The sequence below is a fragment of the Eschscholzia californica genome, unplaced genomic scaffold, assembly GCF_041429995.1.
Source record: "Eschscholzia californica isolate CP2 unplaced genomic scaffold, dmEscCali1.0.p SCAF_3, whole genome shotgun sequence".
Classification (NCBI taxonomy): Eukaryota; Viridiplantae; Streptophyta; class Magnoliopsida; order Ranunculales; family Papaveraceae; genus Eschscholzia; species Eschscholzia californica.
This window is the reverse complement of record NW_028238420.1, coordinates 55,742,166-55,762,999: the sequence shown is the minus strand read 5'-3', so window position 1 is coordinate 55,762,999 and position 20,834 is coordinate 55,742,166. Positions and strand designations below refer to the sequence as shown.

Genomic DNA, 20,834 nt, shown 5'->3' with positions numbered 1-20,834 from the left:
CCCAACTCAGGGTGCTACTGCTGACAAACTAGTTCTTGTTGAGAACCTATTCAAACAATCTCCCCTTTCTTTCTAGTCCTCAAATAAGACCACAACCAGGATTAATTGTACAGTTCTGTACTAACGATAAACAAATCATATAAGCAGCTCAAATACAAAATAAATGATCATTCAATAATCTAAAGAACTTTTATCAGAATCAGTCGTACATTATTATTTCCGATAGGAAAGAACTGAATTATCCAAGAGTAAATTACTCAAAGTACAGAAGATGATCAAGGAAACTAAATTGAACAACAAAAACAAAGCATGAACTTTTGGCATGAGATTATCTTCTCAACGTGGCAAAAATACGAGCAAAATAGTTGAAAGAACAGAAGAAAATAAAAATAATAACACAAATAGTTGTTCGACATAGAGTCAAAAATGGTTTGAAGGAGCCTGACGGTGATTGCATCATATTCGACTTGAATCTCGTCCGAAAACAAATCGCCTAGTCCAGTCAGTCACCACTAACATCTTTGTACGCCAACTGACTTGTTTACTGAATATGGAAACAAAAATACTCAAGATATCATAATTTACTCACTTCTGGGGCCAGCCCTAGCTTCTTAAGATTTTGAAAGCTGATTATAAATTTTGGTGCATTTTACATTAAAAATCGTGGATACTTCTCTAAAATTTGCATAAACAAAAATCTAGTTACATGATATTTACAAAGAGTAAACTAATCTAGATCAATAGGTCAGAGATTGTCTCTTCGCTCTGGGCTCGAAATGCTTACTTAGTAAACGTCGATGGTCACTGTTAGGGAACCTATAGGCACCCTCAAGCTCTTCATTATGCAGGTAAAAGGTACCTCCGAGTGCCTTTGAAGTTTGAACCGGGGCCATGAGGTACCAAGGTGCGAAGGCGCCCACTTCACTGGACGAATCGAACTGACAGAGTGCAGGTTCCGTCCAAAATAACAAATTACAAGGCCTGGACTGTGAAGTCAAAGGCACTCGGGCGGCTATGCCAAATCGAGGGTATTTGTAGAATTCTTCTTGATGTCAATGTCAATAGTGTAAATGCAGTAGAAGTAAGAATTACCTGGCATAAACAGAATACCAAAGCCACTGTGAGCTATGACCAATTGAAACCCAGTCACCAGGAAGTTGTGCAGCTGTTTGTTCTCCTCCTAATGGAGCAAACTGCCCAAGATGTCTGTACCTGAATTTGAATGAAAAAACATCAGACAAGTAAGAAACGTAGGAAAAATCATGGTTCATCATGTGTTTGTAGATGTTTAATAAAGGCATATAATAGTAGCTAGTTTTATAAAATTTAACAGAAGGCTTACTGAATGATGTACAAAGTGTAATGAAAATTTTGAGTTTTTACCTAAAAGGGTGGAACCGATGACGTCCAGTTCCCCTGAACCTCGTAGGACCTTCAGGATTCTTTTCCCGCTCTTCCATTTCATTAAAACATCTAGCAAGATATTTTCCTTGTTGAGAAGCTACCTGGAATATATAAGCATATATACATATTATAAGTTAACACGAAGATACAGAGGTGCCGATCCGACTGACAAGTATCTATGAGAAAATATACAAATGAACACCTCAATGGGAACTTCATCTAAAATACCTGAGCTGTTGCAGGAAGATTTTTCATCTGTGAATCCACTTGGGAAAGAGCTGATTTGAATCCTTCAATATCTACTTCATTTGTATCATTACCTTTCGAGTCCTTGAGAAGATCCATAATATTTTTCACCTTCTTATTCTTCAAGTAAAGCTCTACTTGGGGATACCTCTCACAGATGTCATCTAAAGCATCTTGAAATTCTTTCACTGTTAGAGTTCCGGAATTGTCTTTGTCTGCTTTGCTAAATATTGCAGAGATATCCTCCATAACTTTTCGTTGATTAATGGTAGCACAGTCACCGAGTGCATATACTCCATCACATCCCTCGACTCGAAGCCACTCATCAGTTGCTAGAACACGTCTATTGGCCTGTTAACAGAACGAAATATACTATTTTACACACACTATAACACTCACTGGAATAAATGAATGATGTTTGTATCGTGGAAACCTACTAAAGCAGCGAACTTATATTAGCTAACTTGGCCCAAAATCTTGGTACTTTGAGAGTATTGAATGAAATAACATATACAGAAATATACCTGGCCGATTTGCTTCATGAAGTCCATAATGACAGGGCGGGTCCCAATACCAGTTGACCACACAATCATTCCATATGGTATAGAAGAGATTTCTCCACTTCCTCTCTCCTTCGTGGAAATTGCCTTGTCGGTTACCTTTACGACCATCGAACCTGTTTTCAAGTTAATGCCATCTCTTTGGAACTTGTCTTCGGCAAATGCGGTGATGCGTTTGTCAAACCTGCAAATGAAACAGGTACAGACATAAGCTCATTTGAAGTACGATCTTAAGGTTATCTGCTCCCCCGATCTAAAATTCAGAGAGGTAATTATTTATTCCTTACATGTTCAAAATATGATCTCCTGCCTCCAGAAGGGTTATTTTAACTAGGTCTTTCGCATAAGGATATAGCTGAACCAAATCTTCTCTAATATAGTCATATAATTCTGCTGCAAACTCCACTCCTGTTGGACCACCACCAACAACTACAAAATGAAGATTTTTCTTCCTCTCCTCCTCACTAAGATTTGGAAGGCATGACCTCTCAAAACAGTCAATCACACTCCTACGAATATTTTGAGCATCTTCTATTTCCTGAAAGACGTAGAGCATTTACTTGAATAAACATGAAGCATATAGAACAGGAACAATTATAGTACAATGCCTAAGCACTTTTGCCTAATAGTACTTGAGTACCAAAACTCTCCCTAATAAACGGAAGTGGTAAACTAAGTAACCATTTAGAATTGATAAACATGATGAAGGCTATTATCCTCATACAATGAGAACCCCAAGTACTTGTCTCTCCCTTTTAAAATTTGATAGTATGTCTAGAATCTCCAGGTCATCAACTTTTTCAACCAGATCAGCTTACCCAAATAAACCAACCTAAGCATCATTATAGTAAATCAGACTAGTCACCTTCAAGAAATGGCAATTTTCCTCAACACCAGGAGTATTAAAGGTATTTGAACGGGCTCCCATGGCTACCACCAAGTAGTCATAATCAACAATGAACTCTTCTTTTCCATCCAAGTTCTCATGTTGACTAGATCGGCAATGGATCTTCTTATTTTTGTCGTCGATCTTGAAACACTCAGCTTCCCAGAATCTAATATCTCCACTTTTCTGCCAAAAAGAATTTAAACCTATATGAGAACTAATTCAGCAAGTACAGTAAATCGTCTTTGAGTAGAATAAATCCCCAGAAACAATTAAACACTTGTCACATTGCACAAACAGAGAATTGAGATTTTTTATTGCAAAAAACTAAAGAATCAGTAACAATAAATTGTGAACATATGATTATAAGGTGATAGCCACAACTAATTGCCTTACCTTCCTGATAATATTGCGTATTGGCTCAACAATGCTACGTGCCTCCACGGTCCCACATGTAACACTCGGTAACAAGGGAGTAAAGGCAAAATAATTACGTGGTGAAACCACATGAACATCGTAAGTGGAACTATCCAAATTTTTCAAAAAATTTGTGCCAGCCCACCCAGTTCCAAGTACCACCACTCTCTTTTTCTTGGTGTCTACTTGAGAAGAATCGAGACCATTGATACCTTGGAGTGATTTTGAATCAGCATAAGCTACAAGACCGCCACTACTGCAATGAGGAACATAGCAAGCACATTTAAGAAAACGAGGAGAACATGGGATAACAAGCATGGAGAGTTAGATTGCAGTGAAAATACAAATTTTGGGGAAGGTGACGAGAAGATGGATCTTCCTACATTACTTCTCATGCCATTCATTAAACAAATAAAATAGCCAACCAATTTGTTCTCTAATATTTCTTTTCTTCTTTAGAGAGAAAACGTACTTACTAAAATATGTTCAATTGAATGGATCTCAGGTCGAATTGTGGAAAGATTGAATTTCTTACTAGTAAGATATTTACCATTCAAATTCATTAAGCTAACTGTCAGGTTCCATGATTAAAGCATACGATTATATAAACCAATCAACAGAATTCTTAACCTAAGTTAACCTTAGAATAAACATTATTGTGTAATCTAGAAAAATCCTAAAACCTAACTGGATCAAATTGAGAAAAAAAAAACAACAAATTGAAGAGAAATTATGAATCTATAGATCGAGATAACAATAATGAGAATGTAAACGATAAGATGAACACCAGAAACAACAATCACCAAATTTAATCCAAAACTGATTCATAGTCATCAAGTACTTTCACAAACACAAGTCGAATTTCCAAGTTATAATCTTTGATTTCCATAATTTTAACCACAAAGTTTAATTGAATAAACAAAAACGACAGAAATTACTTACTACAACAACAGAATTCATCGATCTAGAAGACAATTAAACTTATTTATCCTCCTAAATTAAAACTAAACAATTAATATAACAGAATTTCTAGAAATAAATTGAATCTAATTATGGTAACAAGAAAAACAAAGAATTAAAAATGAAATATATATAAGAAACGATCATGAGTTTAGTAAGAACCTGACGGTGACGAGAACGAGAAGTTTAGATAGAGAAGGATAATCATGAAAAGCACGAGAAGCTCTCTCGTAGAAGGAGAAGACGCGCATTTTCGTCTTTGAATTGATTCTCTCTTGATTCCGATCTAGAGAACAAAAATTAGAGAGAGAAACTTTTAGAGATCTAGAATACTTATGTGTCTCTCTGGTTTATCAGTTGGAGAAGAAAATGGAAGTCCAGAAAAGCAGGAGGGAAATGACCTGCTTTATACGGACGTGACGTGATTATTAAATTCTGTTATTTTCAATTTTCTTGGGTAAATTCCGTTTTAGCCCCAATTTCCGACCAACTCACCGTTCTTTGGTATTCAATTCGGTCTGGTTTTCCGGACCTTGAAGGTCTCGATTTTCAAATTTGGCCGATGAAGGGCTCCTCCCTTCGGCCTTCGCCGGCGAGGAAATAAAGAAAGTGAGAAGAGAGAGAAGAAAAGTAGAGTGAGAAAAAAGATGAAGAAGAAGAAATAAGGAAGAAGAACAGAGAAAAAGAATTTTTTTTTTTTTTTTTTATGTTAAAGGTCGTCGACTAGAAAATCAATTGGTCGGCGATCTTCACGGGAGAAGAAGATGAGGTGGTGTGAGGGATGAAGTGGAAGAGAAAAGTGATGAAATGGAGGAAGAGATGAGATGGCGTCAATGTTTTAAACTTTGTTGCAATTAATCTCATTTTAGACCTCAAGGGTAGTTCTCGAAAAAGTTGAGATTTTTTTAATTCTTAGGGACCAATCGACCTGTCGGACATTTATTTGAGTCAAAACGAGGAGCTGGTCACAAATGGAGGGTTAAAGAAGAATGAACTCTTTTTCTTTTTCTTTTTAAAGGCTTGGATTGTCAAGCAAGAAAGGTAAGCACGTGTCTCCAACTCTACTTTTTTTTGGTCAATTGACTGAAGTCAATGAATATTGCTTCTCATATTCGGTATCATTTTTATTTTGTTAGTTATGATAGTCATTACAATGACATTGATCCATCGATGTGATAAGTAGTTCAAAAAAAAATGATGTGATAAGCACAATAAATGTGAAATTTAGATTACAGACGAAACCTCAACTAAACTACTAACCTAAATCCTACCTAAACTATAAGCGTGAAGTACATCTAACTATTTTATTTAACCTTTTGATAACCCAAGTTCAATAAATCATGAATTTCGTTTATGCTGGGGAACGAACCTAGGACTTTCAAGATTTTTGGTATCTCGACAACATAACCCAAGTTCAATAAACCATGAATTTCGCTTCTGCTGGGGATCGAACCTAGGACTTTCAGGATTTTGGTATCTCGACAACATAAAGTGAAATGATACATCAACAATTTATATGATATATATACGCCAATTTCAGTGTTGTTAGACGTTTATAAATGGATCCTTGCTCTTCATAATTGACTCTAATTATCAGTTATCTCTTTTAGATAGTAGATGTTGACGATATGAATTACACTCTCACATTTCATTTATTTTGTGTTTTGATACACAACTCTACAAAATTTACAAAGTTTAAAAAACTCAATCGAATGACGTGATGAAAAACAATAAATAAAAGGCCACCGCTTTGGGAAAAGCAGAAATGTTTCCGAGGAAGACGGTGGAAAACAAAAAAAAAATGAAACCAAACGCACCTTAACATCGACGGGCGGATATTGCTGGCGACGGTCGGCGACATCATCATCTTCTCTCTCTCTCTCCCCTTTCTCTCTATCTCTCCTCTCTCTCTTCTCTCTCTTCTGTTTCTCTTTCTTCTCTCTTCTCTCCATCTCCGGCGAAGAGGAGGAACCCCTTCGCCGGAGCTCGTCTGGTTGCAAATTAGAAATCAGATCTCGTCTGGTTTGCAACCAGACGAGCTCCAGCGAAGGGGTTCCTCCCCTTTGCCGGAGATGGTGGAAGTCGCCGGAGAAGATTGAAGTCGCCGGAGATGATGGTGGTAGGTAAAAGGAAGAAGAAGTTGATAAAGATTTGGTTGTTTGGGGGAAATAAAAAAGTCTATTTCTTTTTGTTTCCACCCAAAATTTCAAACCCCGGAAAATTTATTTATTTCTCCGTAACACCGACCTAAATAAAATTAAGTTTTACTAACCTTTATCTGACATACACTGTTTAAACAAAAAAGAATTCACAGACTGTGGAACCTTGTCATCCTGAGTTTGGAGCTCCCTAACTTTATTGATCACAAAACATCTCTTATGTACATAGTCAAACCTTTAACTTGTATTTTACAATATTGTAGCCTGTAGGTGCAAGAAATATATGCATAGAGATTTGAAAATAGGGGGAGGAATCTGGGTTACCACCCAACTCCAGGAGTCATGGAGAAATAAGTTATTTATTTATTTTATTATTAAATCCTCTTGTGTTCTGGACCGTCCGATTAACACCGACTAAATTATTCTATCATGATTGGCATCCCAGAAAGGTTCAAAGATCACATGGGCTAAAAGGTGTTAGAAACTCAAATCCTGCTGGACTAAGTACCTGTACAAATATATATATATAAACACAAGAAGAATATAAGAGAAAATTTTGAACACTACTTGACAAGTTCCCAATTTTATTCAACAAAAGTTGCCCTCACAAGATGCATTGGCTCCACTCTACTCTAAAGCTGCGACCTTTGATGACCTTTGACGATTTCGTAGTAAAATTAGTTAAGCACTTGTGAGTAGAGAAGTCCTGAATAACACTTATTATCTGGTAATAGATTCTCAATTCAAACTTCTTTTATATTTGACTCATAGGAGACTCGTGATTAGACAAGTCTGACAAAAAAACTCACATTTTAAAATCATTCTGAGTCAGCCATTCAGACCATTGTGAGATGTCAAATCTGAATTTAAAAACACCACTTTACAGTGTCATTCATGATTTGAATGTAGGCCGTGGGAAGCATAAGAAACAAAAGAACTCTGGAAGAGCAGAACAAGATTTAACACAAATATATGATTTTGAATTAAGCAACTATACTAATGATAACGTCAACAACCTTTGGTTGGACTCATTGGAGTGGTTACAAAATTGGTTTCCACCTTTTAGGTCAAGGGTTCGAGATACAGAATCATACCCCTTAAAGTATGTTGACATTTCAAAGAAAAAAACTATACTATGATAACATTATATATTATTTTTGCTCGTACAAAATTGTTGGAGCCAGTAGACACCGAAAAGCTTGGGGTGAAAAAGACTAAACCTTTACTTGAAAATCAATGGAAGTTACACTGCTGTAATAGAGTGTTTGAGTAGTCAACGTACCTGTCCCATAGTTGTTTGTATTTTTCCATCCCAATCTTCAACCATGGCTTTGAGTTTCCATTAAAATGCAAAACAGCTCCATTCTCTATAGACTTGGAGTCAACGTTAGTATAGCCCAATCCTAATACGTGCCATTTGGGATCTAATGGCTCTGTTAACCCGTAAAAAGTTAACAATCCGGGTGGAAGGGTTCCAAGCTTCCATAACGTTCTGTCGACGTTCTTTTCTTGCCAGTAGTGATAGATGCCAGTGACATTTCTTTTCCTCCATTCGACTAAATCAAATAAATTCATCCCAAATGCCCACCCACAAGCATCAGGATCGAAATGTGAACGTATTAAAGGGTGAGAGTAATTTAAGTATTTGTGGTATCTATGAAATGTCTCCATGCACGTCTCGACAGCTCCATTAACATTACCATTCATATTCATGGAGAAAAGAGGTGAGAGATCTTTCTGAACAACAACATCATCATCGAGAAATACTACCCTCTTTAGCTCAGGGAAAATTTCAGGAATGTAGAATCTGAGGTGGTTAAGCATAGATAAGTATTTTGGATTCCTATACTTGATTGGAGTTCGTCCATTGTCGTTGATTCCAGAGAAGTAATAATTTTGAGTTTCGGAGTCTTGAAGCTGCTTAAGCACCGGAACATAAGAAGCATTGAGCCAGGTAAAGTCTTCAAACTTCTGAACATCTACTGTAACTCCTCGGTAACTATTCATGGAGAACCAGGCCTTCATTGGAGCATAGTTAACTTCGTCAGTTACCAAATGGAAAACAATTTGATCAGGGTCATCGGAATTCAAAGAAGTTGAGTTGATAACGACAGAAGTTGCGAGAATATTATCAGAGAACACGCAGAAATGGTACAGATTGTTGTCTGTGAGTTTTGTGGAGATTCTATTATGGTCGGTGAATTTTCTTCGCACAACTGAGCTTTTAAACCATTCGGCAGTTAATCTAACACCAAGGCAATATAAACTTTTTGGAACTTCCTCAGCGGCTATTTGCCCGTACTTTGAGCTCTTCTCTGTTACAGAATTCACTTGTTCTTCAAGAGATTGGATCTTAGCTTTCAACTTCATGATCATGGTTGCACTGTCATAATGGAGTTGTTGGGCTTGGTAGAGAAGAAGTGCCATATCACGAAATGCAGTTTCTATTTCTGTCATTGTTAATGGAGTTCGCCTAATTGCAGCATCAGAAAGAAGGATCTGTGAGTTGCGGATTTGAGCACTTAGTTCCCAAGCAAATTGAAGGTTATGACTTTCTTTGGCAATTACGACAAAAGTTTTTGCTAGAGATATTTGATCACTTAATTGCCTTGTCATGGAGTTTGGACTCAATATTTCGTCAGTGATATTAAGAGTTTCCGCAAATCTGTTGTGCCTGAAAGATTTCTGCAATTTCACAAAGATCTTGTTAGCTGTATAGCGAATAGCTTGAGTACTTGGGCATAAAAGCAGATGAAATACACGTAACACCAACTAAATACGAGAATTATATAAGGCAATATATATATATGTGTGTGTGTGTGTAGCTGGTTTGTCGAAGTGTGTATGTTAACACCGTGTCCAACACCCAGTACAAGTGCGGGATACTGCACCTCACTTCAATGTTACAATGGCTCAGAAGTATCAACTCTTCAATGCATCACCGATCTTGCATAGGCGACATATGAGAATAGCCCGCAAGGACGGAGAAAAGTTTCATAACAAAGTAAATAAAATCTAGGGTGAAGGGTCTCTCTACTCATGATCAATTGGTTCCGACTGACGACTTGTGAGTTAGATGTAGAAAAGCTTTAGAGCTAGTGCCATACGTGATAACCGCAACAATCAAACGTGACCCAAGTCACCCAAAAATAAGACACTATTTAAGCTCAAAGAACGCCACACCTAGGCGCTAGGGGGCATATGAGAAATTTCCAAGTAGAGAACGGAAAGTATCATGACTAATTGGTTCTGAGTTGGATGGGCACAAACTTAAAACGACATACTATATAGTTGAACTTTTCTTGAAATCACAAGTAATATATGGAATATGAGGCCACTTTCAGCTAGGATTTGCCTTTCCTGAACTCTAAATTGTTACTCCCAAATACTACTACATCTTTTATACACAAGTTTGACAAATCAACATAAATAAGAAATTTTACTATATCAATTATCAAGACCTCAAGTGAAAGCAATTAACATTATTAATGTTATTCATCAATTCATGTCTGTGAAGTTATAATGTCTTAAACCCTAAAAAAGGGAAACCAGAAACTAATGGTTTCTGATTCAGCCCCCTAAAATTCAAAACCCTAAGTATCTGCATGTCTCAATTCTCAAACAAAAGCACATTCAATCACATTTTAATCAAACAAAATATAGAAAGAGATGAATTAAAGTGTAGGTGATAGAAAGAAATCTGACCTGAGAATTATTAGATGGTGTTGAAATTGTCTGATTATCTTTGCTGAAAAGGACAACACTAATAAACAACAATATTAATAACCCACATAACGTCAAAAGGAAAGCATTTGAATATCTTCTTCTAACTGGCCGCCGGAAATCCACCGCTCTTCTCCTCATTTCCTGTTTATATTACTATTGATTTTACCGGCAAAAGGGAAGCTTTAATATTATCTTCTTATGATACGTTTCACTCATCAAATTGAGAATCAGAAGCAGCCATTGTTTATCACCAACATCAAAGATAGATAGAGAGAGAGAGAGAGAGAGAGAGGGGAGCTAGATTGAGGACAATATGTAGATCTCTAAGCTGAACTGAATATCTGTTGTAAAGATGAGCATTTATATCGTTTTGAGGGAGTGATCAATTAGGAATTCTAAATTAATTTCTATGTTCAGACTTCGATTTTCGATTTCGAGAAACAGCTAGTGAGTAAAACGAGAAGGATTTTCTTTCGTTAGATTTTTTGGTTTGATGAAACTCTCTCCGATCGTCATTACGAATTCTAGGTCATGGAAAAGGAACTCTCTTTCCCCTTTTCTCAGTTTTCCATCAGCGGAAGATAGATTTTCATCGACTCATCCAAACCAACGACCGAGATCTCTGAGTGAGTGTCAAATAAATTTTTTTTATGAAAATTCCCTCAAATGGAAAACTCAATTTAGATAATATAATATTGTTGTGGTTAATCTCAGAGATGTCAAGAATATATTTTTCTCTACATATATCTATAATTACCAAAATTGTAATAATATTGTTTAATATTTTAACCAATAGAACTATTAAGATTAACTAATAATAATTTTATTAAAGTAATAATGTCACATAAATAAATAAAGTAAATTTAAAGATTTGTATTGGAGACAAAAAATTTTAGAAGATCTCTGTGTCATATCAAATACAACTTCTTACTTTCAACAAAAAAAAAAAATACAACTCCTTAGAAATCTTATATTAAAGGTATAAATGGACAATGTGCTTTTTTTTAAGTGGACAAAAGAATTTGGCCTACTCCTTGTCGAATATTTGCTAGTGTTGACATGTTCTCCCAAATTGTCATGTACATGGAACATGCCTAATAATGGTTATTGAAAATTAGACATGCACTATCTTGGATGAATTAACAAAACTCGGTTATGATTGTCGTAGACCTCTAAGAGGCATTATCTAATAAGACATGGATACATCGTACATCACTCTTAAGTGCATGAAAGCTCATTTATGTATTTACTTTATTTATGTCTTTAATACAAGTCATTAAAAGATGAATTTTACTTCCACCATGAATTGAATCCATGACTTTCGAATTTTGAGAGTACATGAACAACTAACTGAGCAAGTAATTGTTAGTTCCAGGTCATGGTTTTGCTAACGAATGAAGCAGTGATTATTCTAGTGATGAATTTTGTTTTTGAAAATGAACTACAAGAGTCATCATTACAAGAAATTGATAAATAATAAAGACATAATACAAAGATATATCAAGATTCATGAATTGAATGAGTACTATAACTGTCTCATTTGAGCCCTAAAAATTTAAAGGTCATTCGTAAAGGGCTTAAAGTCTAACCATCGGTTAGGTAGCCCTACTACTTTTCTCCCTACTTTTTATCTCACGATTTACATCCTATTTATGAGTCGGTTAATATACCTTCTTTATTTTTCTCCCTATTTCTTTACCTTTATCTTCTTTATTTTCTTTACAAAATCGACATCCTCTTTATTACTCATTCAATTCTTTGTCTTTTCCATTTCCAAAAAATTCTTTTTAGAATTTTTGATTTAAATTTGAATCATAATTAATGTCGTTTCCGGCGTTAGCCAAGAGGGGTCTATCGCGTTTGTAGGACGGGACAGAAACCTAGTTCATGTAATTTTGGAACAGTAACTCCATGACCATGTGAAAATCATCGTTAGGCATATTAGAGCTATCTGTTTTTCTACGTGGTTTGGAATATCTGATATATCGGATCCCCTCTCAATGTGTATCTCCATCCAATCCCAAAGGCTTCACTAATAATTAACAATAAAACAAATATTCCGAACTTGAAACACCTAAAATTAGCTACCCTAATCAAACTTCAAATTGGATAATGTGACATACCATTAATGCCACAAGAAATTGACTTTGCAAACTATAAGAACAAAGTGAGTTGTCATTATATGCAGCTCGAACTTCGTGAGAAATCAAATTAGAACCCCAAAACTGATGTAAAAAGAAAAAATAAAATCTTTTTGCGAGGTAAGTTTTGGGAGATCTTCTTTTTCGCCGGAACAGCTAGAGAGAGAAAGAGAGACGGGGGAGAGAGAAAGGGAGGCAGACGAGAGAGGGAGAGGAAGAGAGAGAAAGATAATGATGGTGATGGTAGTCGAAGGTAGTGGACGAAGGAAAATAAAAATTCTAAAAATAAAGGTTGCCGCTAATAATTTTTTTTTTTTTTACGCGCCCAAAAATATTCTTGTTTCCCTCCAAGGTGGATCATGGCTAATATGTCAATAGGGAGATATTACATGATCCATTACTGTAAGAGAATCACATTCTATTGATGGCCCGAATTAATTTTCTAATTTGTTTGATATGTAGCATGGATTGCCACTATAAACCATTGACCAACCAATAAACATGGGCACTTTCCCTCTTTTGCTCTGCATGACAGTTTCTAGAGAGAGAGAAAGAGAGATCGGGATCTAGTTCTCCGGCGAAGAGTCTTCCTTCGCCTGATTTTCCTCTTTTATACTTTCCTCTTTTCTGTTTTCTATTATTTTTCCTCCCAATCAACTTGTGGTTTTTGCTCCTCATGTGATCCAACAAAATTTCAATCTGGCAACCTAATTTAAATCTTTAACCTAATTCCCTCATGCCTAATTTTCTCCCAAAACCTCTTCATGTGTATTGATCGAAGACCCTGGAAAAGATTCAACCACTTTCTCCGATGATTCCTCGGGTAATCTACAGGGATCCGTTCCATTTCAAGGAAAAAAGATTCAAAGTTGGGGTTTTTGTAATCCTTGATATTGGTTAAATATTAAGTATATATGTTACGAAGTGAAGAATTGTTTCACAAATCACTTCATTTGGGAATTCTATTGCAGCGATGTTGTTGTGAATAAAAAGATCTGCACGCACCAAATTCAATCGGATTGTTAAGATAACAAAGAATCAATTTAGCGAAGAACAAAGAAGAAGGAATTGACTCATCAATTTGCCGAGTTAGTGTGAAGAAGTGAAGAAGATGTTAGTATTTTAATGGTGATGGTGGTGGAGTCGTATTTCTGTGGTGGTAGTGGTCATTTTAGTGTGGGGTATTGGAACAATGAGGGTTTTAATGGTGGTGGTGGTGGGTTATTTGATCTTTGTGTGGGTTATGGTGGTTTAGACATGGTGGTGTGTTATTTTGGAGGGCTCGAGGCAGTGTTGGTGGTGGTGGACTGGTGGTCCGGCGAGGGGATGAAGAGGAAGATTATTTAGTTTTTCATTATACTTTGGTAATTGGACGACGAGGGTTTTTTCGGTGAAGGCGGCGGTTTTCCAGTGATGAAGGCGATTCTCCGATGACGGAGGCAGTTTTCCGGTGACGACGACGATTTTCCGGTGAAAGCGGCGGTGGTTCTTTTATTATTATTTTAGTATTTGTCAAACCTTTAGGGTCTCTTTTCACGATCTTTAGGATTTTTTTGTCGACCTTTAGGGTCTTTTATTCTCGATCTTTAGGATAAATGTGTTTGTGCCTAGTCCAATTTCTTTCTATTTATGAGATACTTTGCGTTTAATGACATGCAACTCTCATGAAGTTTTCAGATGAGAGAATTAAGAATTATCAGCCATGTAAAATCGTGATTTTTATCACTTATGAATGAAAATGTTTTCCTTAGCTTAAAAAAAACAACCAATAAACATAATGGGAGAGGACTCAAACAACTTGGAGTCTTGGACTGACCAATTTAAAAAATTCGCCGGCCAAACAGTTCAACTTCCCCCTCATTTTCTAACACGTGTATAACAATTCAACGGCTAGTTTTTTGGAGGCGGATATAAACTGAAGCCACGTAGACTTAATGACACGTGGTTAAATTTAGTTCATTGAATTTGATTACATCTCCCTCTGAATAAGCACCACATGGATTCTTAGTCAGCCCCCGACAAGAATGAATGTTTTACTAGAAGGAACGAGGTAAAGATGAAATATAAATATAATAATAATTTTTCCAGGGTCTTCCAGAAAACTTCCTTGATTTGATCTCAATTCACTTTTAGTTAATCGAAAAAGAAGAATCTGGACTCAATTTGTATATAATGGTTGCGACTTTGATGGGTTTTAACCGCAAGAGAATTCAGTTGTTAAATTAGGGTAGATAGATTCCTCAAAGTAGAATTTAGGGTTTGACTTTGATCGTGATAGAGAAGTTTAACGAGATCGTGGGTTGCTTTTCAGTTTTCATTTGAATCTCAAAGGGTTCTTCTGCACAGATAAAGTACATATTTTGGGTTAGTTCGTTTTGTGTTTATCAGGTAAGAAGATCTGAAGAAATTCTTCTCTAGTTTGATTTTAGAATTGGGGGTTTCCTAATTTGGGAGTATTTCAAATGTGGGTTTTTGTTTTCGGTTCTTGTTAGAGTTTGATTATCTCAAATTGAAGTTCATTTGAATTTTTCTTTACCAAATTGAAATTAGGGCTTCTTTTTTCATATTGAAATAGGATCTCCTTTCGAAATTGAAATTAGAATTTTGTATGGTTCCATTTGATAGCTTCCGATTAACTGTGTTCGATACATTCTAAAGTATAATTCAATTCCTGGTTACAGGACAATGGCGCTGGGGAAGAGATTGATAAAAAGGGCTTATAGTTTAAATGATTCAACTTCGAAAGCCCTAAATGAAGGATCAGAATTTGTTAACTGTACAAGAACATTGAGAAGAAAAAGGGTATCTGTTTCAAACTTGTCGGAAATGGATACACTTGATTTCAATTCCCCTTCGGAAACCACTTCGAAGAAACGAAACATTTCTCAAGTAGATTCCAAGAACATTTCCTTGGATTCACTACCACAAGACATTCTGGTTAGTATTTGATCCAAAATTTATCTTTTTTGGTCAATCTAATCAATTTTTGTAAATGAAATCTTATAGTTCTTGGTTTATTTGCAGGTTAAGATACTCTGTTTCGTAGATCACGACGATCTTGATAAGCTCTTATGCGTCTCGATGCCGATTAAAGAAGCTGTAAGTAACATAAATCTAATTGTTCATCATTCTTGTTATTCAACCAAGTAATGGGTATAAGGGTATTGATAAGATTTCATTATTGTTTTGTTTGTTCAGACATTGATTGCAAAACAATGGCATTTCGAATTTAGTACACCAAATTCGAAAACTTGTGGTGTAAAGAACTTAAATGAATTTGAAGATGATCCAAGAAGATTTAATATGGAGACTCCAAATGCACCTATAAGAGAACAAGGGTTTTGCAGGCGACAAATTAGCCGAGAGAAACTTGCAGAGATTACTGTTTCTTTGTTTCATTCACCAGAGGAATCAAAGAACAAGAAAGGGTTGTTTATGGAAACAGAAATGTGAGTAAGTTATGTGAATAGTTTTTTTGTGATAGATGTGTATATCTGTGTTTTGTTGTTGTACTTCATAGATGTTTAGGGTTGTTAGGTCATTCTTCAATTTGTTTTGTTGAAGGTTGGTTGGTTGGTTGTTTTTTTGTCCATCTTCCTAGTTTAAGAACAGGAAGAGAGAGTTTCCAAAATTTTCTAATATTAGGTTGGATTTTAAGTCTTACTCTGTTGTAACAAAATTCTAAATTAATTACTTGAAGATTTGAATGGATGAGATTTGCCTATGTTAGACTGGAGGTGTTTTTTAGAATGTTTTTCTAGATCCCACAAAGTTGAACAACCAAGTCGTTGTAGTATAGTGGTAAGTATTCCCGCCTGTCACGCGGGTGACCCGGGTTCGATCCCCGGCAGCGGCGTTAGGTTTATGTTTTTATCAGGTGGATTTGTTCCATGAGCTTCCACTATTCTGGTGGACACCAATTGATTCCCGCAGTCGTACCCACCAGTTTTAGTGGTCTACGATTTTTTTTTTTTTTTGTTAAGGATAGTGGTCTACGATTTTGATATGCATAGAGCAACTGACAGTTTATGGGCAATGTCAATATTTGTTGGTGACAATGTAATTCTCTTTTCTTCTTCCTTCTTTTTGTTCTTTCTCTCCTGTCTGGAAGAGTGGACACGAGTAGATGAATCACTAGTTGACGGACTTGACAGTGAAGAGAAAAGTAGGTGTTAAACACAGAGTCTCGTTTACTAATGAAGGGGGGTTCTCTCTTCGCCGGCAACAGTAGAGAAGAAGTAAAAAAGATGGGTTAAAGGTTACTGACCAGAGGTTGCCAGCCGACGACCTTTTACTAGAGAAGAAGGTAGAGGATTGGCAAGTCAAGCTATTGACCTAAACTGTGTTCTTTTGAGTGATTGACCTAACTGTGTTAGTTGTGTGTTAGGTCAAATTTAAATGGACATCCTTTTTATTTGCTAGTATTGCCTTTAACAAAAAAAATAAAAGGACTGCCTTAAGCAACATTGTCTTTAACAATATCTGGCATTGTCTTTAACAACATAGGGCGTTGTCTACGAAACTTCCCTCCCTTCCATTATAGTGCTTTGGGAAGTTTTATATCCATGTCCAAAGTTACTAAAGCAATGGTTCTTTCACCCAAAATTTAGTCAAAACAAGTTGACTAGGTATGCTTAGAACTTAGAAGTAATTCCCGTCCTCTTCTTTTCTGGCAAATAGTAACTCAATTATTTTGTTTCCCATCTTCTTCTTCTTTCGTCTTCTTTCTTCTTCTTCTTCCCGGTCGCCCTTCTTGAACCTCAAGAATTTCACATAGTCAGTGATCTCTATTCTATAGCATGGAAGCCTTGTGTATCTGTTATTCCCACCAAAATCCATAACAAAAAAACCAGCAAGTAAAAACATTTTCTCTCTACGTATACTTGAGTACAAGTTGTTGGAGATATTTGGTCATTTCTGCAATTCTCTCACTCCTCAACTGGCAATCCTTAAAAGTAGACCAACTTAGAAGAAGAATGAAAGACAATCCCATTTAACAACATAATATAAAAGGAGATTTTGATTAGATTTAGCGTACATGCCTAGTCGTACTTGTGCGGTTGTGCCACCACCACCCCTGATACAGATTGTCAATGGTATGGAAAGAGGAGAAGAAGAAGATGGGCATTGCCTCTTATGATTACATTGCCTCCTATTATTTTATTGCCTCAAACCATTTGTAGGATTGCCTTTAGTGAGTTTGTTTTTAACAACTTTGCGCATTACCTATAAAATCTCCCATCGTGAAAAATGACACGAAAATATTTGGGTTAATTATAATTTTTGATCAGTTGGAATATTAGGCTTTTATATTTGTCCAACGAATCTAATTTGACACCCAACACTATAATTCGTTAGTCAAAATGCAGTCGATAATTTGTCTAGCAATCCAATTTGATATCCAACAATTCAATTTGATACCTAACACTATAATTCCATTAGTCAAAGTTAGCGGTCCATAATTTGCTTCATTTTTCATTTCAGAATGTTCCATTCTCAGTCTTAAGAAAGGGGCTAAACAAAAATAACCCAAAAATTTATTGTGTGCCAATATATTGTTTGTAGAAAAGTTCAGTATATGATTCCTGTTTGGTACACTATGCTTCCACACTATGAGGAGCACTAATGGCTACAGTAGATAGATGTTTGGTAGATACATAAATAGCATTTACAAAGCATTTAATGTACATTCACAAATCACAATCCATTAAAGCCCTGCCAATATAATTCCCTTGATGCCCTCACTCGGATTCGTTCGCCCACGCTATTCCCGTGAATAATTGTTATTTAGTTTGACATTTTGGCATCCAGTGATCCACTCTAAATGGCATTACATCTATGTCACTGTTATAAGACGGTGCGGATTAGTACTGCTAATGATACTGTCCGTTTTGACATACTTGGGCCTCACGATTTTAAAAAGCCTCACTAGAGAAGCGTGCTTAACTTCTTAAGAGGAGCATCACACTCCGTCTCACCACCAATGTGGGATTGCTTTACAATATACCCTCCCAAGACCACATCACATTAGAGCAAATCGTGCTGATAACGTGTCATAGGATGGTGCGGACCAGCCTTCCGGACTGTTAGTGATATTGTCCGCTTTAGCTCACCTGAGCCTCACAGTTTTAAAAGGCCTCACTAGGGAAGGGTGTGTAACCTCTTAAGAGGATCACCACACTTCGTCTCATCACCAATGTGGGATTGCTTTACAACAGTCACAAAATAAAACTTATTATTTAGATTGGAACAAAATGAATGTTTGGTGACCGGAAAAAAAGTAAATATATTCATCTCATCTTTCTCTCACTTAATCTTTCCTCGCAAGAACTTTTCGCTTCCTCTCTTCAAAATAAATGACGCTAACACCTTCTTCAAAATAAATGACCCTAACATTAAACATTAGACTCACTATATCTGAAATATGGGTTTGTAACCATCCAAATAAGTTCGAAGTCCAAACTTAACATAAAATAGGTAATAAGTCTATTTTTTTAATATTTGTGTTTGTTCCGTACAAATATACAAATGTACTACTAATATGTTAATTGTTTAGTGAATGTGTAGATGTGTAGGAATAGGTTTGTTTTCTACGCGATACAAATCAAATTGCATGAAGTTCAACAGTAAAATGTAGGCCGTTGATTTGGGGGAATAAGAATACTATCCGGAGTGAAAATTTTTAGAGGGAAGATGTGAAATTTAGAAGATGTTCCAGGGAAACAAATTTTAAGGGGAGATAAAATATTTCTCCTTCTTCTTCAATTCCGACTACCATCTCCGGCCACCATCACCACCACCACCATTTTCTGTTCTTTTTTCTTCCTCCATCTCTCTCGCTTATTCTTCCACATTACAATTGAAATAAAGCAGTAGTTTTCCATTTGGTTTTTCTCTCATGGCAATCTTTGTTAAATCCATGAGCTTTCATTTTCTTTTGTTGGTTAACAGTTACGGGGAAGTAAAGAATTTTCGACAAGAAACACACAATTCAGCGGAAATGGAAGACAAGCAGCAAGTACAGAAGGTTGAATCTTCATGGCTTCCAAAAGAACTACCTTGGGTAAAACTCACACCAATTGATTTTTCAACCGAAAACTTCCACCCCATTACTTTCTTCTATAGGCAATCTCGTCATCATCAACATCAAATGTTGGATTCCAGCGACATCTGAAGAGTCTCCCGATACCCTGATACATTGTCAAGATTGTTAGTAAAAACATCTTGAACTTCATTCAAAACATAGTGGTCGTCCAAACAGTCAGATTCTTGTAGATGAATTTCAGTCAGAATCTGATGTGTGTGTATATATATATATATATATAGGGTTAATTCCGTTTTGGCCCCCGATTTGTGACCAACTGGCCGTTTTGGCCCCTATAAGTGTCCGGCAGTTCGTTTTAGCCCCAAGGGCTAAATTTTTGACGAAATTATCCTCGGGGGCTAAAACAGAATTATTTGTGAAAAAGGTTAAAAACAAAAAAAAACCACATCACACCTTTCTTTATCATCCACCTCATCTTATCACTCCTCCACCACACCACCTCCTCTCCACCTCACCCTTCTTCTCCGGCGGAATGTGCCGGCCGGAATAAAAAATTCCGGCCGGCCACTTTATTAAAAAAAAAAAATTCTCTCTCTTCTTCTTCCTTTCTCTCTCTTCTTCCTCCTTTCTCTCTCTTCTTCCTCCTTTCTCTCTCTCCTCTTCTCTCTCCCTCCTCTTCTCTCTCCCTCCCTCCTCTCTTTATATCTCCCAATTTCCGGCGAAGGATTACCTTCGCCGGAATAGAGAGAGATAAAGAGAGGAGAGAGAGAAAGGAGGAAGAAGAGAGAGGAAGAAGAGAGAGAAATGAGGAAGAAGAGAGAGGCAGAAGAGAGAGGAAGAAGAGAGAGAAAGGAAGAAGAAGAGAGATTTTTTTTTTTTTTTAAAAGTGGCCGGCCGGAATTTTTTATTCCGGCCGGCAACATCCTGCCGGAGAAGAAGGGTGAGGTGGAGAGGAGGTGGTGTGGTGGAGGAGAGATTAGATGAGGTGGACAAAACAAAAAGAAAAAATAAAAATTACAGAAATGCCACCGGGGTAGAATTGGGAGGTTGGATAAAATTTGGGGCCAAATAGGAAATTTTTGGGGCCAAAACGAACTGCCGGACACTTATGGGGGCCAAAACGGCCAGTTGGTCACAAATCGGGGGCCAAAACGGAATTAACCCATATATATATATGTCCTGATTCTAGATGCTAATTCTTTATTAGTTTCACAAGGACATATTATATTTCCCATCAAGAAAGTCGAAAACAGTTGTGTAACCATTTCCGTGGAATCAGATTTCCCGGAG

At 36.5% G+C, this 20,834-nt stretch overlaps 3 protein-coding genes and 1 non-coding gene across 4 annotated transcripts; 2 read left to right on the top strand and 2 right to left on the bottom strand.

Annotated features, from left to right (window-relative positions):
- Positions 1–188: 188 nt before the first annotated feature.
- LOC147552104 (external alternative NAD(P)H-ubiquinone oxidoreductase B2, mitochondrial-like) lies at positions 189–5,387 on the bottom strand. The gene is made up of 9 exons (XM_086668266.1): positions 4,636–5,387; positions 3,493–3,769; positions 3,076–3,282; positions 2,498–2,748; positions 2,175–2,394; positions 1,633–2,001; positions 1,384–1,505; positions 1,093–1,212; positions 189–544 (listed from the first exon to the last, which is right to left on the bottom strand). Exons 1-9 carry the CDS (start codon positions 4,722–4,724, stop codon positions 457–459), a joined length of 1,743 nt encoding a protein of 580 aa, XP_086524392.1. The 5' UTR covers positions 4,725–5,387; the 3' UTR covers positions 189–456.
- Positions 5,388–7,590: 2,203 nt separating this feature from the next.
- On the bottom strand, positions 7,591–11,060 carry LOC147552103 (putative galacturonosyltransferase 10). Its single transcript, XM_086671560.1, has 2 exons — positions 10,338–11,060; positions 7,591–9,317 (listed from the first exon to the last, which is right to left on the bottom strand). Exons 1-2 carry the CDS (start codon positions 10,494–10,496, stop codon positions 7,866–7,868), a joined length of 1,611 nt encoding a protein of 536 aa, XP_086527686.1. The 5' UTR covers positions 10,497–11,060; the 3' UTR covers positions 7,591–7,865.
- Positions 11,061–14,516: 3,456 nt separating this feature from the next.
- Positions 14,517–16,228, top strand: LOC147552102 (F-box protein At1g61340-like). The gene is made up of 4 exons (XM_086669274.1): positions 14,517–14,887; positions 15,181–15,436; positions 15,524–15,598; positions 15,698–16,228. The coding sequence occupies exons 2-4, from the start codon at positions 15,185–15,187 to the stop codon at positions 15,950–15,952; spliced, it is 582 nt and encodes a 193-aa protein (XP_086525400.1). The 5' UTR covers positions 14,517–14,887; positions 15,181–15,184; the 3' UTR covers positions 15,953–16,228.
- Positions 16,229–16,283: 55 nt separating this feature from the next.
- Positions 16,284–16,355, top strand: TRNAD-GUC (transfer RNA aspartic acid (anticodon GUC)). Its single transcript has one exon. It is a non-coding gene; the product is annotated as a tRNA-Asp (tRNA).
- The last annotated feature ends 4,479 nt before the right edge of the window (positions 16,356–20,834 follow it).

Bases quoted from the DNA above. Each gene is read 5' to 3' on its own strand.
- LOC147552102 (XM_086669274.1), top strand. From the start codon at position 15,185: ATGGCGCTGGGGAAGAGATTGATAAAAAGGGCTTATAGTTTAAATGAT. The intron at 15,437-15,523 runs GTTAGTATTTGA...GTTTATTTGCAG, and splicing joins CACTACCACAAGACATTCTG to GTTAAGATACTCTGTTTCGT. The intron at 15,599-15,697 runs GTAAGTAACATA...TTGTTTGTTCAG, and splicing joins CGATGCCGATTAAAGAAGCT to ACATTGATTGCAAAACAATG.
- LOC147552103 (XM_086671560.1), bottom strand. From the start codon at position 10,496: ATGAGGAGAAGAGCGGTGGATTTCCGGCGGCCAGTTAGAAGAAGATAT. The intron at 9,318-10,337 runs GTCAGATTTCTT...GTGAAATTGCAG, and splicing joins CACCATCTAATAATTCTCAG to AAATCTTTCAGGCACAACAG.
- LOC147552104 (XM_086668266.1), bottom strand. From the start codon at position 4,724: ATGCGCGTCTTCTCCTTCTACGAGAGAGCTTCTCGTGCTTTTCATGAT. The intron at 1,213-1,383 runs GTAAAAACTCAA...ATTCAAATTCAG, and splicing joins CATCGGTTCCACCCTTTTAG to GTACAGACATCTTGGGCAGT. The intron at 545-1,092 runs GTAATTCTTACT...TTCCATATTCAG, and splicing joins TGGTATTCTGTTTATGCCAG to TAAACAAGTCAGTTGGCGTA.